This window comes from Anopheles gambiae, chromosome 3 (genome assembly GCF_943734735.2).
Source record: "Anopheles gambiae chromosome 3, idAnoGambNW_F1_1, whole genome shotgun sequence".
NCBI lineage: Eukaryota > Metazoa > Arthropoda > Insecta > Diptera > Culicidae > Anopheles > Anopheles gambiae.
This window is the reverse complement of record NC_064602.1, coordinates 35,789,721-35,806,823: the sequence shown is the minus strand read 5'-3', so window position 1 is coordinate 35,806,823 and position 17,103 is coordinate 35,789,721. Positions and strand designations below refer to the sequence as shown.

At 45.6% G+C, this 17,103-nt stretch overlaps 1 protein-coding gene across 22 annotated transcripts in view; it reads right to left on the bottom strand.

Annotated features, from left to right (window-relative positions):
- Window positions 1–17,103, bottom strand: part of LOC3291994 (probable nuclear hormone receptor HR38) — a 54,726-nt gene that overhangs the window by 24,533 nt on the left and 13,090 nt on the right. For all 22 annotated transcript variants that reach the window (XM_061656738.1, XM_061656739.1, XM_061656737.1 and 19 more), the window contains one exon: window positions 9,966–10,749. In XM_061656738.1, the coding sequence (XP_061512722.1) occupies window positions 9,966–10,749 (784 nt within the window). The remainder of the gene's footprint in view (window positions 1–9,965; window positions 10,750–17,103) is intronic.

The following is a 17,103-nucleotide window of genomic DNA, read 5'->3' as shown; positions in this document are numbered from 1 at the left end:
AATTTGCCAAAGAGCTCGCTTCTACGGACGGTTGACGGCAAATCAACACCTTAGTATGAAACACGATCTCTAGATGAAACTATTTTTAATGCATCCATCACTATCGCGTTTGATCAACAAAGTATGATTGCGATAGGTTTATTACATTGCATTTCCTTCTCCATCAATTACACAACAAAAATGCTGCTGTGCTGTTGGTGCGAAGGTGTTGTGAATAATAATTGCCATTCACATTACCCGAATCGTCCCCGCAAATGCCTCACAGAACAAACAATCCACAGCCGGTAGAATGACGGGTGACAATCCATCTTCATAATCTCCTCCTCCACGGCATGGCAGTTTTTACCCCATTAGCGATGATTATTATTGTCTTAGCATAAGCCTTCACAGGGCAAATCACTTTCAAAGCGTTGTCACGCGCTCCCTTCTTGCCAATCGGTGCCATTCATTCGTGTAGGTTCATCCTTGACCCAGGAAGACCGCCCCTCGTGTCACATTCAGTCGCGTGGCGCATCAATAAAATCTTACTACTTCTTTTTTTTCGTAACATCAAAGCCAAATTGTGTGTGTTCACAAAGCATAAGCATAGGGAATAAATGGTAAAACAACCCACCAAAACAATTCATCTCATCAGCCTGCTTCCCACGTGGAAACGGAAGAAGGATCACATCACATGATTTCAAAGAATTGTGCCACCCACACACACACACACACACACACACACACACACACACACACACACACACACACACATACACAGTGGGCCACCAATTTCGGCTGCCTTCGGTGGGTGGAGGGTGTTCTTGGGAACGTCATTTTTCACGCACTTCACGCCTCTTCGCGGGTGCGTTCGGTGGGAGCCAAATTCCAATAACTAAGAGCGCCGTAAATAACCTGCAACTTGCACAAGGAAAAGATCCTACCCGGTGATCATAATAATTTCAACGACCGTGTACGATAACACAACGATTTGTTCGGTTGGTGGGAGCGACTGGTTTTGTTTGATTGTGCGCCTAACGTCCCCCAACCAAACCAAAAAAACGCATTAAAAACAGCGTTCGCGTGCGCTGTAAACAAACAATTTGTCATTCGTCGTCGTCGTCGTTGTTGTCGTTGTTGGTCCACAAACAGTATCGGTTGGAAAGTTATTGCCAGTTTCTTCTGGTGCTCAACAAGTTTGACTCTCAGCCAGCTTCTTCACCGCTCCAAAATTGTTTATTTTGTCCCCTAGGTGCCGGCTTCTCCTCGTTCGTGGTTTCGTGGAAAAGAGCACGGGAAATTTAATGGGGAGCATTTCCTACTTGGAAAATGGTAGCATATTGCTTGTTGCTTTTCTGCAAGGGAAAGGAATGGTGGTTGAATGCCGGATGACTGGTTGCTTCGCCGATTCGCAATTAATCAGGCGTGAAAAACCCACCCACCATCGCCTTCCCACGCCACCGTAAGCCCCCGTTTTTGTATCGAAAAACGGTCCCCCTTGTAGGCGCGCGCACAGCGCCACAGCCTCTCATCAGCATACGCAAACAACTCGACACTCGATTGGATTTTGAGTGTGCGCGATTCGAATCGGAGAAGGTGTTGTTCACCCCCAAACCCCCCCCCCCAAAACTTACCCCCTACTTCTGTAGCATAAGAGTTCAACTCTAATTCCTCATCAACTTCCAATCGTCACCTCCTGCCGGATGGCTGCTGCTGTGGTACCACTTCGTTAGCGAAAATCAAAATCAATCAATTGAAACGACCTGCCACCACCGACACGACCAAGTAGGCATTAGAGTGTGTGTGTTTGTGAGTGTGTGTTTTTGCTAAATCGGTTGATCAAGAGCGCGGTGGCCGCTGTGTTGCTATGGTGGCGAAACAACAACGGTGGCTGCCTTGCGCTTTGCTTTCTTGCGACGACCACCGACGCACCAACGCGCCCGAAGGAAGCTCAAGCCTTTTAACTTTAACCCTTGGGTGTACGCTGGGGAGGTATTTCATCGCTTAAGCTTCCTTTGTGTGTGGTGCTTTGTGTGAGCACGGCGTGGAGCGAACGATACATCTCCAATTGATAGAGGATAGATAAGGAAGTATGGAGCTCTGTGGACTCTTCAAAAAGGATGAGTTGGTATTTAAGCCAATTTTTACGATTTTTTTGGATAAAAATCGCTTATTTGTCTGTTTGCGTTCTACACTTGCTGCAGGTGCTTTTAAGTCCACTGATTAGTTTGATATTAAACACTTTTAATAGCATCAATGCCACTTAAAGGACGTATATTTTTCTTGATTCTCGAAGCCCTCATTAAAATTTAATGATTTTAATGATTATTTATGTGTATTTCTAGAGCAACTTTAAGTAATTCTTGAAACAGCTAACGTCTTAACGTAGAATGAAAGAGTTTGATGAAGTGCTTAATAGTTTGAAGATTGTGAATTTGTTACTAGAACTATTTAAAACAATCGTTTCGTACACCATTTGGCTAAAACATTAGCTATATTTTGGGGAAAAAATGTATTGAAAATCTTCATGTTTCTTCTTAAAACTAAAAATGACAACGTTTATTTATGGGTTAAATATACAATGCGACAACTTAACTGACAATATTGAATGTCTGTGGTTGTTCGTGAGCAAGCCCTTCACTAACAAAATTAATAACGAATGAGTGATAGGATTGTAAAACTCCGAATAAATGTTATATTTATTATTTATAACAAATTTTTACAATTCTTTGTTCCCAAATTCTAAGAAAGGATATTGTAAACCATTGTGTGTGTAACTTCCACGCAGGGATTGGCCCCACAAACCGCTTCTCCCTTCTTCACCAGCTGCCGAAGCGCACATCGGGTGTCAATAAAGATTTCAATTAAAAATGCATTACTATTTGCTTCATCGCTCGCGGAAGAGCGTCGTTCCCGTACGCGAAGAAGTCAAGTACGCGCTCTCTCTCTCCGGTACGCGACTTGTTGTTACCATTTGGCCGTACCACAAGTGAATGGAAGGCAATGGCAGCTCATTAATATGGGCTGTCTATATAGATGTTTTATCTTTTATTACAATCGGCTTTGTCGCACTTCGAGTGACTTTTAATGATTTCCACTCCCTCGGAGTTGGTTTTTTGCTTCTTCTTCTTCAAACCATTCTGTTTCTGTCTGGAATATACGGTCGTCTTGTGCTGCCCGAGAAGCTCCTTCCTACGCATGAACTTTGTTGGCATGGAAAACAGTTCACAGAATCACCGCCGAGGTAAACCTTCGAGAAAGCTCAGGAAGCGAAGCGGGCGGTTTTGGTGTATGTTTTCCCCCTGTCGGCGAGGTATTTGAACCGTGCCCGACGACCTGTGTGTGTGTGTGGGCGTCCTTTGCCATAAAACAATGAACTGCACTGGGATGGGTGTCGGTGGAGAATGTTGCACCCAACAAACGGCATCGATTATGTAAAGAAAAGTGTCAATGAAGCGAATCCCTTGCAAGACACGAAGGAAATAAACGTTCCCGGAATTTGAATCGAAAGAGGCTCTTCTCTGTGTGTGTGTCAAAGCGAATTAAGGCACATTTCAAATGCTAAACATAAAGCTGAATAAAAATAAAAACACTCTCCCCTGCTGTGTGAGCCTTCCGGTCCTCTTCAAAGCTCCACACAGAAGGCACAGTATGTTGCAAAATGACTTCCAAAGCTCGAAATTCCAACTCCCCTGCTGCGTGTGTCACATCTGCAACGAGCAGAAGCTTCCCCCGCACTCACAGCCTCACGGGGACAGCATTATTGTCATCATAATTAATATCTTTCGCACTGGATGGAAAGGCGTCCTCCTCCCTCTCTCCCCACGCTAATCAGCATGAACGCAAAGGGGTGAAAGGAAGAAAAATGATGCTTAGGAGGCGCGCATCGGACCGAACGAGAACCGGTTGGCCAGTTGGCCAAAAGCAGCACCAGCAGCAGCATAATAATGTGCAGACCGCGCAAGAACACGCGACAGGGTGTCTCTGCGTGGCGAGCGCAGCACTCATGCATGATGCATTAAGCGACAAACCCCGGGATTCGGGCCGTGTCCTCCTCCTGCTGCCCGTTCTGCATCATTAGCGAAACGCCCCGGGATTAGAATGGACGGGATCGCCGGCCAACTTCCTCTTCCTCTAATGTGTTGTGATGGCCGTGTGTGTGTGCCTGTTGTGGCTCTGGTTTGCTCCCTTTTTATCCATGTTCCGTTCTTTTTTTCTTGTTTGAAATGGTCTTAATATTTGCAACCAACTAGAGAGACCCACAGCCACAGGAACTACGCTCAAACGAGGTGGTATAATTGAATTTAATACGTTATTTACGTGGTGTTGGTGGTGGTGGTGGAGGTGGTATGCTAATAGTGAGCGGATTAAATGTGTGTGTCGTTTGGATCCGATGGGTTCTAGTGTGGAGGAATCTGGCAAAGCAGCAATTACTCAGCTACGCAAAGCCATGCAATTCACCAGTCAGGAGGCATCAGGGTCTCGCCCGAGGTTGATGCAATAAAAGTGACTCACATGCGCCATGCTGGCCATGTCGGTTCGCGCCTCGGTCTTGCCGGCCCTGGTGTTTCGCCTGTGTGTTTCGCATATTTTATTTATGAAGCTTCTTTTGCAACTGCACGGTTTGGAAAGATGGAAGAGCTCGAACTCTAGGCGACCGAGCTGGAGTATGACCGGTGTGCTATGGTGGTGCCTTGGGTTTTCCAGCCATCGCATCTGTGTTGTCATGTATGCAAAACAGACTGTCCGTCGTCTTGGGCAGGGGTTGACAGACCCATTAAACCGAGAAAAAATGTTCTTTAAGATCCAAATGATTTGTCTTCAAAATGTATCAACCATTATCGATTTGGATGTTGAATATCCTTCAAATTCGATAAAGAAATAAATTACCATTAAGCTCAAAGTTCAAAGTTTAATAGAACACTTTGATACAGACATCAATAATTATAATTTTGAGTGTTACGTTATTTATGGATGCTCCACACGATAGTTTCATGCCTAATTGTCTTTAAATTTGGAGCCAACGCTTCCAATATAAACTCCAGACCACAACCAACTTGCCATTCCCTGGCAAACGCAACACAAAAACCTTGGCTTTAGAATGGATGGCTTTTCTCTCGAACTACTCTAACACATCCTTTCCCGGTATCGGACCATCGCACATGACAAATGGACTGTTTGCTGCGTCTAGCGTGTGTTTGCGCGAATTGCGCGCTCACTATTGCTTCTCAGATAGATCCGTTTTTACCACCCCTGCAGCACCACAAACGAGTTGCCTGCCGAAGAGTGCCATCCATCCATCCCGCAACTCCACACCGGTAACGGATGAAATGGTGATGAACCATAAATTACTAATCGGCCACAATCCATTGACGGACGAGCGAACGGACGGTTATACGGTCGGTCGGCTCATAACTCTCGTAAAGCGCTTTACTACATCGACCCACCGGCGATGAGTAATGGAGTGGCGGAGATCGTGTGCCTGCACGCACCGGTTGACATCCTTTGCGGATGATTTCATCTATCTTGGCGGGTAACCTGGGCTTCGGGGCTTCCCGCGATAACGGTGGGCAGCCTTCATTCGTCATTACCCATCGACCAGCGGTGTATGAAATTAATTATTTAAATTTATTTTGCATCGAAACACACGCATGACTACAGGGAAAGAACTCTACCCGTTGGTCCCATTCTAATCGAATTCTGCGTCGGCATCTTCATCATCGAAAACGGTCCTCAAGATTAGATTAGATTTATTCCAACGGTCACCGAGCAGGCAACATCAAAGATGTACCGCATTTCGTGCTTTTTGGAATTCAATCTCAATTCCTTGCATTATTGAAGTCGGGTATACATTTTAAATGGCTGTTCAACCCGTTTACCGGTACGATTTGACTTCTTTCCTGAATGCTCCAGACAAGCTCACACACGCGTTGCTATGGAGATTTGTCTATGGACGGAAACTCACACATCGCATCCCAGTCGCCTTAGTAATCGCCCCATCCCTGCAGATGTCGTGCATTCTTTCGTGCTGCTTGAGTCATCTGAAAGATTTAGTTTTGTGTTTCGAACGTTTTCAAAATTTCAAACCTGATACCACCCCAGCAATGGCATCCAGGCAAGATAAAACGAATCGGGAAACGAACGCATCACCACCGGATTCGTCAACGGCACGCAGCAGCAGTGGTGCTGGAGTTTGCAAACCGGGAAAACAAACCCGCAACCCGTACCTGAACTTTCTGCGCGACTTTCGGCGCAAAAATTGTCACCTCCCGGTGGTGGAGGTAGTGCGCCAGGGTGCCGCCCAGTGGCGCCACATGACGGACGAGCAGAAGCTACCGTACGTGAAGATTGCGTTCTACACGCCGCTGAAACGTCGCCGCTGTCCCGTGTGCCCCACGATGCCTGGCAGGAGGATGGGACAGGTGGCTATGAAGCAGCGGCGACGACGACGACGACGGTCAAACGCACACAGGATGCCCAAGAGTGGCAGAAATCAAGTTAAGCAGGAAAAGCCCAGCAGTGGTTGAAAATAGAGTTGGAAATGTGGAAACCCCAAATATCTCGTGATCCGCAACAGCAACAATTTAACTCGTATATTTTCTACCCGTGCAAACCCATCTTCCTCTACATCAGACCCTTTTTCCACGGGGCCTATCAACATGGAAGTCACGCGTCTCCGAAGGGGTGCACAGTTACAGTAAACGTTGAAGTCGTCACACTGGATGTATAAAAATAAACTTCCGAATGGTCGCAATCGCACAAGGTTTGCTCTTCTTCATCCCGAGGAAAAGAAAAGGTTCACCAAGGTGTGGGTACCGGTGGTACATACGTGTGTTTCAACCTGCCCTACGGAGCGCATCCCGTTTGCATTACAATACATTGACTCTGCCACGACTCTCTGTGTCGGGGTCGAAAGGGGGAAAAAGGTTTTCGGGCCTGCGAAATGATGATCCCAGTGCTGTGCGGCTCCACAAGTTGGGATTGAGCAAGCAGAAGACGGTATGGTAGGGTCACGTACTGTGTTTGTGGTTCATTCTGTTTTCACTGTTCCAGAAAACAGAGCTTTTATTGTGTTGTGCCTGGTACATCGAGATCCAGAGACCGGAGCCTGCATGAATGGCTTCGGCAACTTCATTCAAGACGTGAAAGAGCTAACCCCCATCCCCGTTCTTTTGCTTTGCGGGATGGGTTAGCTTTTATCACGAAACGTTCCACCACGAAAATAAAACCTCCATGGTCGGTGGACGGTACCACCTCCACCGTTGTTGGAGTCGGTGTGTTGTGGTCCTGATCCCCCAAACTAAAAAAACACCCAAAGACGGTATACAATTTTCTTTTTAATAAATATTTCATGAATGGTTTTCGTTGTTTACATGCTCGCTCCCCGGGTAGCACCGTCCAATTCCATTGACCTCGGGCTGTGAGAGTAGAGTATGTATAGGTGTGTATGTATGGAGTTCCCCGGGATCGAGGAAGTATTGTCCGTGGGGTTTTCAGTTTTGTAAGATTACGTCAAAATTTCTTGCCCCAGGCAGGCTCGAGCTCGGGTTCATGCAAACCTCATTGCTGCATCATTTGCAGAAAAGGTGAACCGAATCGAAATAGAGAGAGAAAGAGAGAGAGGGAGGGACGAACACTTAGGAAAAGGGCACCACGATACCAATAACATACCGCACCAGAGAGGCAGGTATGATGTTGCTCTCTGGAAAGAAGTCGACGCGTCTCATCTTTATTTCATGCAATGATTTCTTTATATCCTCACTCCTCCTCTCCCGCCCCTGTAAGGAATGTGCACAGGTAGGACGCGTGTAGAGAATGTACAACAAATTCACCAATTCACCAGACCCAACAATAAAGGTATTGCGGGAGCGCTGGACAGTACCCAGTACGGATGTGGAAATGGGAAATAGCGCACGTACTCGCGCCATAAAATACCTTCTAACTACTACTGCCCTCCCGGAGCAGGAATCTCTTCGCCTTTCGAGAGGAGGGGGTGTGTTTTGTGTCCGTGAAAGGCATCCTCTTTTGGAGCACCTTACTGGAGATGCGATAAGAAAGAAGGCAATACCTCGTCCAGGGTAACTCCAGCAACAAAGAAGGAAAGCAACAGATGGGCGCTAAAGGATCTTTTCCAGGTGTGTGTGTGTGTTGTCGATAAATTTTACATGCGGCTCAGGGCAGAGAAGGCCCTCGTCTTCTTCTTCGGTTATCCATAATTTACAATCAAATTAGAGCTTCAGGATGCTTTTCGCGCGGGTTCTGTTTTTCTGGTTGGTTGGTAGCAGCAGCAGCAGCAGCAGCAGCAACACTTGCCAGCCTGTGTGCCAAAGCGTGTGAAGCATGGATAAATGCTTGATTTTCCGCCTGGAAAGACAGTGGGGGAATGTACACGCGCCGTTGCGAAATTACGAAACATTCCCCGCCCTAAGACTCCTGGGAGAGGAGGGAGGAAAAATGGGAATTTTGGGGCTTGAAATTTCTATTACCTCCAGATGGTTGTGCCGCCCCCGAACATGGTGGAAAATAGCTTGAACTAAAAATATGCTTCCGATCCATCTCGGTCTCGATGGCCGCTCGTGCAGCTTGACGTCAGTTTGGGTACGGGTGGGATATCATTTCATTCGATCGGAATGCCACCCGAAATCTTGGAATTCACATACACGAAGCAAAAATAAAACACTTGCACTTTATAGGACCATATTAAGACTCTGTTGCTTAACAGACCGGATAAACACCAACTTTAGGGCATCGTGGGGCACAAGGGACACTTCTCAAAACCCAATTCCTCAATTATTTTTTTTGAGTAACTCCAATTTCTAGGCTTCAAAAATCTCTATGTGAAATCGATCATGTTCCAAATCAATGTCTAAAATATCTCTGAACAAAAATGCTCCTCTTAGCCCCACTCTCCCCATGTGCCAGCTTAACAGTGGACCGGCGCGTGGTTTGTTAGCTGATTGAGTTTCTTTTTAATTAAGTTTCCTAAACTCCGACAACCAACAGCATTAATATCGGATGCTTCTCGTTAGTAGCTAACCTGATACCGAGCTGACCATCGTTATCTCATGAACTCCCATCACACACACACACACACACTCACACACTCACACACTCAGGACATTGCTTTTTGACTTTCTGAAAAGCCACGTGAACTTCTGCAAACAAACACACCCCAATGTGGGACAAAGTTTTTAGATTAAAAAGCACTTTTCCACTGCTTTGATTTTCTGCCCCATCTCAACAGTTTTAAAACAAAGTTGAACCCCACGAAAACACAAACATCCCTTGGAAGATGAAAGTGTATCAATGGGTGAGTTTGTTGCACTTGTTCTTTTTGCACACAATTTAGTGTTTTGGGGAGGGGTTTTCCTTGCCACCCATTTATCAAAACAAACGACAAATGTCAAAGCAAACGTTCGTGGCCTACTAGACAGAATCGGTGGAGTGTGTTGCCACGCTACGCTACGAGAGCTAATATTTCCGGCGATGAGCTAATCCCCATCGCTCTGTATTGCCTGGTGGTGATGGTTGCGTGAAAGTGGCCCGAAAAAAGGTCCCCCTCCGTTCCAGACGACGGCGAGTGGCAAAAATTTGGCGCCGGCACAGCAGCTTGAAGCAATTTTAGCGAAATGTTGTGTGCGTCCCATCCGCGCTTTATTAATTGCCTATCCGGGAGGAAACACTATCATCGCGCTGTGGATGCCCCTACCAAACAGGAGGTCTTCAAAGAAGACGCGCGAAAAGGGGATTTATTATCGCCGTTCAGCGTTTACGCCGCTACCAACCGACCGACTAAAGCGCCCAAAGGGGTGGTGGTGCGCTGGAATGCACTCCAATGTTTGCCACCGTGAAAAGTCATAAACTACTTGTCCGGCAGCACTCGTAAAGCCCCGAGAAATAATCATTTTACGAGGGACGAGGGACGGAGGTTGAATAGTTGTGTTCACTAGGGTGTTTTGCATGGTGTTCGTTTTACTGTGACTTACCACTTGCTTGGCTGGATCAATCCTATCGAAGTGCGGGCGCTTGCTGTGATGGTTTACCGCCGTCGGTGAGGCTGCTGCCGTCCTTGTAAGCGAGTTGTACCGATTGTTGCCGTTGCGCCGTGGGTTCGAGTGGATTGCGTACGCTTTCTGGTAGTACGAGCTGTAGCTGGGATCTGCTGCACTGCCATCGTTCGAGCCGCCGCCACTCGCTTCGTCGGAATCGCTGCTCGCAGACAGGATTGCTCTCGGAGTGGTAGTCGTCGTGGTGGTGGTGCTGGTCGTGGTAGTACTTGCTGGAGCTCTCGTACTCGTAGACATTGTGCCGCCAGAGACCGGTGCATCGTTCTGCACGCTCTCCTCCGTCTCGTCATCGTACAGATAGTCGAGGTCACCATCGATGCCTTGCTGTTGCTGCTGCTGCTGCTGCTGTGAGGCTTTCGATTTCGTTACCTCAGCGGAACTGCGCTGATTGCGTCTGCTGCTCGATGGCAGCGCTTTCGTTTGTGGAGTTTTCGACGCCTGGTGCAACTCTTTGTAGTAAGGTGAACTGTTTTTATAGTTGTTCAGTAATTGCTCGAAGTAGTTCTTGCTGCCAGGACTGATGGATGATGATGAGGAGGATTTCTGGGACGACTGCTTTGAGGTGCGATCGCGTGAGGACACCGCATGGGAGCTTCTTGATCCTGACGCGTCTGGCAGAGCGTTGGAGGATAGTGAGTGGAAGGATGAGGCTGATCGCTTCCTGTTGATCGCTGCTACCTGACGATCATCCCGCCCGGTTCCACTGGGAAAGAAGGAAAGAAAGACAAAAGTGAGTTGAATTATGATTAATTTACCACAAAAGAAATTTCATCATCCTGGACCGTGGCACTCCATGTATGGAGAAAAAGCCCATAGTGATAATCAGCTATAATTACACCTTCACGTGTGTTTGCTTGTCATTGGAGCGTGTGTCGGAAGCGAAGTGCCCATTCCCATTACTTCGAGTCACATTCGGCCAATGATCCACATCCCACAACACCCAGCACTCGAAGGCCACAAACAACATGGCCCAAGAAGTAGGGGCCATCCCTTCTGCTCAAGACAACAGCCGCAACAGAGCGCCTCTTCTTTCCTTTCAACTACTGTTTACATTAAACAGTTTCTTTCGTTTTGTGAATGATCATTTATTTTTTGTACGATCGTGTGCCCCCCTCGAACGGAGAGGAAAAAAGGGGTGGAATAAAGAAAAAACATTTCCTCATCTTCTTCAGACACCATGAGGGCGCGAGAGAGAGCGACGGGGGCACGGAATTTGGAAATGGTTTACATTGTCTGGCGCTTTGGAATGCAAACAACAATCGACAGTTCCTGTTGCTGGCCTGTGTGCCGTTGGCGTTTGAGGGCCGTGGACGCCGATGCACACCACTTACGCTTCCGTTACGGGGCATTTCTCTCCTCCTTTTTTTTGTTGGTTTGTTGTTTGTTGTCTGATTTATATCTGATTCCGCTGTCCCAGCTCGCTTTTGCTTTCGAATCATCACCAGCTGCACTTGATCTACTACTGCGCTGGTGTGAAGATGCTGCGCACCGGGGTAAAAATCATGCCCCGAAAAGATTCCATCATCAAGATAAGCAATCGGAGGCGACGTTTTTTTTTATAACAACCAAGCAATAATTGGCTAGGTGGATGAAGCATTTGTGGTGGAATTATGAAGGAATATAGAAACGGTGCTAATGGTTGATGAACGCGATAAACGACCATAGAATGGTGTGTCAACGGGTTTAAATGGAGGAAATAGAATCACATTCCTTTTTTTCTAAAGTGGTTCAATTATGGAAAGCTAATCACTTGATGTTTTCAAAATTCGGTTTTCATTGACGCACAATTTCTTGAGTTCGGGAATTTCCCCTTAGTAATAATCCATAAATTACGTAACGCTTGCAGGAGGAGAGAAATAGAGAAAGGGAAAGAGAACGAGAGAGAGAGAGAGAGAGACACTTAACGCATTACGGTTTGTTTCAATAGGTAAAGAAGGTGTCTTACCAATAAATAAACAGAATCTACGTAGGCGTGATGTACAGATAGGTGAACGTACTTTTGAAGTCGTCCCACAATTCACCTATCTTGGGTCAAAGGTCAGCAACGAAAACAGCATGGAAGCTGAGTTGCGCGCCAGGATGCTGGCTGCCAACCGGTCATTCTACGGCCTGAAAAATCAGTTCACCTCAAAGAACCTGTCACGACGGACGAAGCTGGGACTATATAGTATCTATATAGTACCAGTACTCACATACGCCTCTGAGACATGGACACTGTCCAAATCTGACGAAACCCTTTTAGCCGCGTTCGTGAGGAAGATGCTCAGAAGAATACTTGGCCCCGTATGTGTGGAAGGACAATGGAGGAGCCGCTATAATGAGGAGCTATACGAGATGTACGGCGACATCACTGTCGTACAGCGTATTAAGCTCGCCAGGCTCCGGTGGGCTGGCCTTGTTGTACGCATGGAAACGGACGACCCAGCCCGTAAAGTCTTTTTAGGCCGTCCACAAGGATGGTAGGCCCAAATTGAGGTGGCAAGATGGCGTGGAGGCGTCCGCCATTAAGGCCGGGATAACGGACTGGCAGACGAAGGCGCGTGACCGCGAAGGGTTTCAGACACTCCTGAGGCAGGCCAAGACCGCAAAGCGGTTGTAGCGCTGGATAAGTAATTAAGTAAGTAAAGAAGGTGTAATAAACGCAATAATCTTAGCGTTCCGTTGTTTATGGACGATCCCTTAGATAATGCTTTTTATTCGTAATTGACTATTTTACCCTTTTTCTTGATAATTTGGTAGAAATTCTAGTAAAACTTCATAATTAGGCACATGTTATTTATCGTGTCAATGTAAATTAATCAAATAGCGCTAAAAAAGCTATAATTAGCTGATTTTAAGTGCAAAAAGTACCCCAACCCCAGGATCTGAAACCTTAGACAAGCTACTCGCTGACAGTAGCTTTACCAAACAACACCATTACCACAGCTCGACATCGCTTCTAACCAGCAATTGCATCACCTTTGTTTGTGTGCGCTCCATTTTCCATCGGAAACGAGGCACTCTCCGAAAAAAAAATCCCCCAACCGATCTAGTAGTAAATCTGCCAACAAAAACGACCCATTTGCGCTCCTCAACGCACGCAACTCTGGGGAATCGATCACACACGGATCAATGTGTGTGGCAAACGGAACCATCCAATCGATGAAAACAACAAACAAGACCCGCACGAGTGCAAGGGAACATTAGTGCGCTGGCCCACCACCCCCAAAACGCGATTCCGCAAACGGACGGAAAATTCTGCTGGTTGAGAGATGGTGCGCTCCGTTTCTGTTCCGAACGGTTTGCGTAGTTTTGGGTTCCAGTGGTCTGTTTTCGCTGTCCAAACAAGAACCCCTCCCGCCCGCCCAGATGAGCAGAGACACACGCCTCGGTGCAAACCACCGCGTGAAGTGAGCTGAGTGAAAATCCATGTTTGTGCACCGTGCGGTTGGAAAACGAAATTCCAAACCCGTGGTGCGAGGAGTGTTAACATTCCCACAACGTTCGCAAAGCCTCCCTTGGCTGATAAAAAATAACGGACTTATTGAACCTTGTAGCGAAACAGCAAACCGTTGCGTTAATGCAGTTCCACTCTCTGTCGCTCTTTTAATTACTGAGCGAAACTTGTGTCATCTGACTATTTTCCAATGACTGGGTTCCCCCCCCCCCCCCCCACACACACACACACACACACACTCACACATATGCAGACAGACACGGCTCTGAAACTATTCGTCCTGTTTGTTACTATTTACGCTAACAGAATGGCCTAATTAACGTTCAACTCTGTCCGCTGCCCAGCATGCTGCATGCATTCGCTTTGATCTCAGCGCTTCGGGGAAATGCACATCCATCAGATGCACTCGGACACCGAGCCAGGTTGAAAATGCCAAAAATGCCATTCCCGTTTCACTCCTTTCTTCCCTGGTCCTGGTCCTGATCGGCTCATCGGCTATGATTAACGATGCAGATTGGTAAAAGCGATGATTTACAAGAGTCCCGCGAGAGAAGCGGGATGATGGATCGATCTCGGTGGTGAGGAGAGGAGTCTGTGTAGGACATGTGGGGAAAGAGGACATAATTTTAAGCCTGGTGGTGCAGGGTTTTAATGCCGCAGTTTTTGTATGGAGCGCAGGAATCCCACGCGTTTATGAGAGAAACAGACAGGGGGAGGCATACAATTAGCATAGCGAGACGGACGGATTGGGATATAGCCGTAAGACAGGAGGATTAAAATAGCAAATGCATTGAGCTGCTAAAGCCTGTAACAAAAAGAAAAAAACTCATTTCGCAACATGAAACAGTAACGGAGCGGCGGAGCAGCAGTCGTGTGAGTTAATAAAAATTAACGCCCGCCTTTGCAAAAATGTGCCGTCGTCGCCAATTCATTTGCATCGAGGATGTAAAACATGATGCGCACATGGCTCCAGCGCGAAACACAATACAGCGACGCATTAAAAATAATAGAGCAGAGATAAAAATCGGCACCATAATAATAAAACAAAAAATTGTATAATCTCACATCTCGTGTTGCTGCTGCTGCTGCTGCTGCTGCTGCTGCTGCTGCTGCTGCTGCTGCTGTGACACATTTTGTCCATTGTGTGTGAAGGAAAATGTCCAGTTTTGCACCAAATGCGCGTGGAGGCCCAGCTACTACTGCTGCCGCCTCTCCCCGCCACATCGTGTATCGTTTTACGGCGTATGGGTTTTTATTATTTTCCCGCACACTGGACAAATTATGAGGGTGGAGAGTTTATTTGTTTTAATGGACAAAGCGTCAGAAAATATGTCAGACAGGGGCGCATAAAACTTAAACGAAGTCGTCGCCTCCAACACCCCGCGTACAAGGCTCTCGGCTCCATGGGGCGATCGATTTGATCGCGCGCGCGCACAAGTAAATCAACGTACATATTTCCTTTGCAAACAAACAAGCGCATAATCCTCTCCACCACTGAGGCACAGAAATGCAAATGATTGTGCTGCCAGCCAGACAGACAGACAGAGTTATGAAAGTGGTTCCTCCCCGCTCGGTTCGGTTAGTGTGGCAGCAGATATAAAATTAGAACCACCACAAACACACACACGCACTCATACATTATGTGCTCCATCTAGAGTCTGGTGGGAAAAAGGGAATCGTACAGTCAATTTGGCGACATTTCAGCAGCCTATCGACAAGTATCAAATTACAAATCGCTAAACAACCGACCCGAATTGAGCGTGTCGATAAAAGCGCGACCGGCGCAAAGTGGATCACAACCGGAACCGCAGTAGATAAGCTTCCCCGTTCCCCCAAGAGGCCCTGCACAAAGTCCTGCGACAAGGGAGGATGAAGTTTTTTGTTGGGAGTGGATTGATGGTAAGGGAACATGGGGCTAAATGGACCTATGTTATACAACAATTATTTGCAGTACGCAATACTCGATGTAGGCGAAATTGCAATGCGTGATTCCTCTTTATTAGACATATCCATATGTTTTTTGATAACATCGTATATTGATATCGGATCTTGAATTGTGGAAAAGGGAAATGAACAGTCTTTAAGAACACCTTACGTTAATTATTGTCTAAACTTGCCGGTTAAAACGTCATTTTGTTATTTTGAAACGATTAAACTTATTCTCAAATTTTGGTTCAGTTTTCTATCATTGCGTATGCTCATTTAATATTTAATTTTTGGAATTTTCTATTTACTTTCCTTTTTAGTTTTTACTCAGTTAAATAAAATGATTATTTTTGTTCGAACTAAATTTGATTAAAAAATTCATAATAATCATTAATATCGATAAATATAACCAAATGCGGCGGTAAAATCATCTTGATAAATTGATAAATGATAAATCAATAAAAATTGTCTATACAGGTACTTCCCGATATACGCTATTAATGCGGACCGTAGACCGTATTTCGAATATTAGTGTAAGTCGAATTTCGCGATTTTCAGTTAAATTATAACGCTTAAAATGTTTCCTTAAAATTGTAGGTTTTAGCCACTAAATTCGTTATTTGATCTGATTCCAACCGAAGATTACAATGTTTTACATTTGGAAATGGTATAACAATTCAATCATCAGGCAATTTATTTTGCATTTGGCAATTGATGTGTCAAATCGGTACAATTTGCTCAAAGAACTGTCAAATTTAGAATATCGCGTATAACGTACACCGCGTACATCCAGTAGGGTATATCGGGGAATACCTGTAGTTTTCATCAAAAGCGAAAACAGTTTGTTAATTTGTTTTAATTAACAGTTAATTTGTTTTAATTTGAAATCCTTTGAAATCCTTTGGACATCGAATTTGTTATCAGTGAAGCAGTTATAAGTTTAAAGAATGTACCTTTCAAGACTTTTATTGAAAAATCATTCATTCCAATTGCACAATTTGGATAAATTCTTATTTTCAAGCAAAGCTCCGCTCATATCATGACATTTTCAAATGGAAAAATTACAATAAGAAACGCCTTTTATTTGACTAGTGAACTGTTCTGAATCTGAAACCAACTGGATAGTGTATGCTCATTTACCTCTCGCAATATTTTTGCATTAGATTGGTTTTTAAACGTAATTTTATTTTTAAGACGTTTATAACTAATTGTATGCATCATAAAATAAGGATCCTTTTGTTAAAATCATTTCCCAAATATCAGTGTCGTTGTATTTATTTCATTTACAGGAAGCTTCAGGGCAAACCCCTCAACATGTCCGTTTGACCCCTTGTTCCCCGCGCACGCCTTGTCCTAGCCGGGAATGTCTTTGTACTGCTTCATGCGGTTCACCATCCGAACCATCTTTTTAAAGCACAGTCAATCCGTTCCATTGTCTTCGTGGTTGAATTTATTCCAATTTCTTTTATTCCCATTGTTCCCACTGTGATTCTTCAATGAAAAAAGGACAAATAGCGCAGGAAGACCAAAAAAAAAAAATCGAGCAACCCAAAACGAAACCCCACCCCACTCCCAAATCATGCTCGTGAATTCGATATCCCACATCCTCTCGTCGGTCGCGGGTTTGGGTTTTGTTCACACAAATCTAGACCATTTTCATCCACGACTGCGCGAACACACACACACACCGAGAGA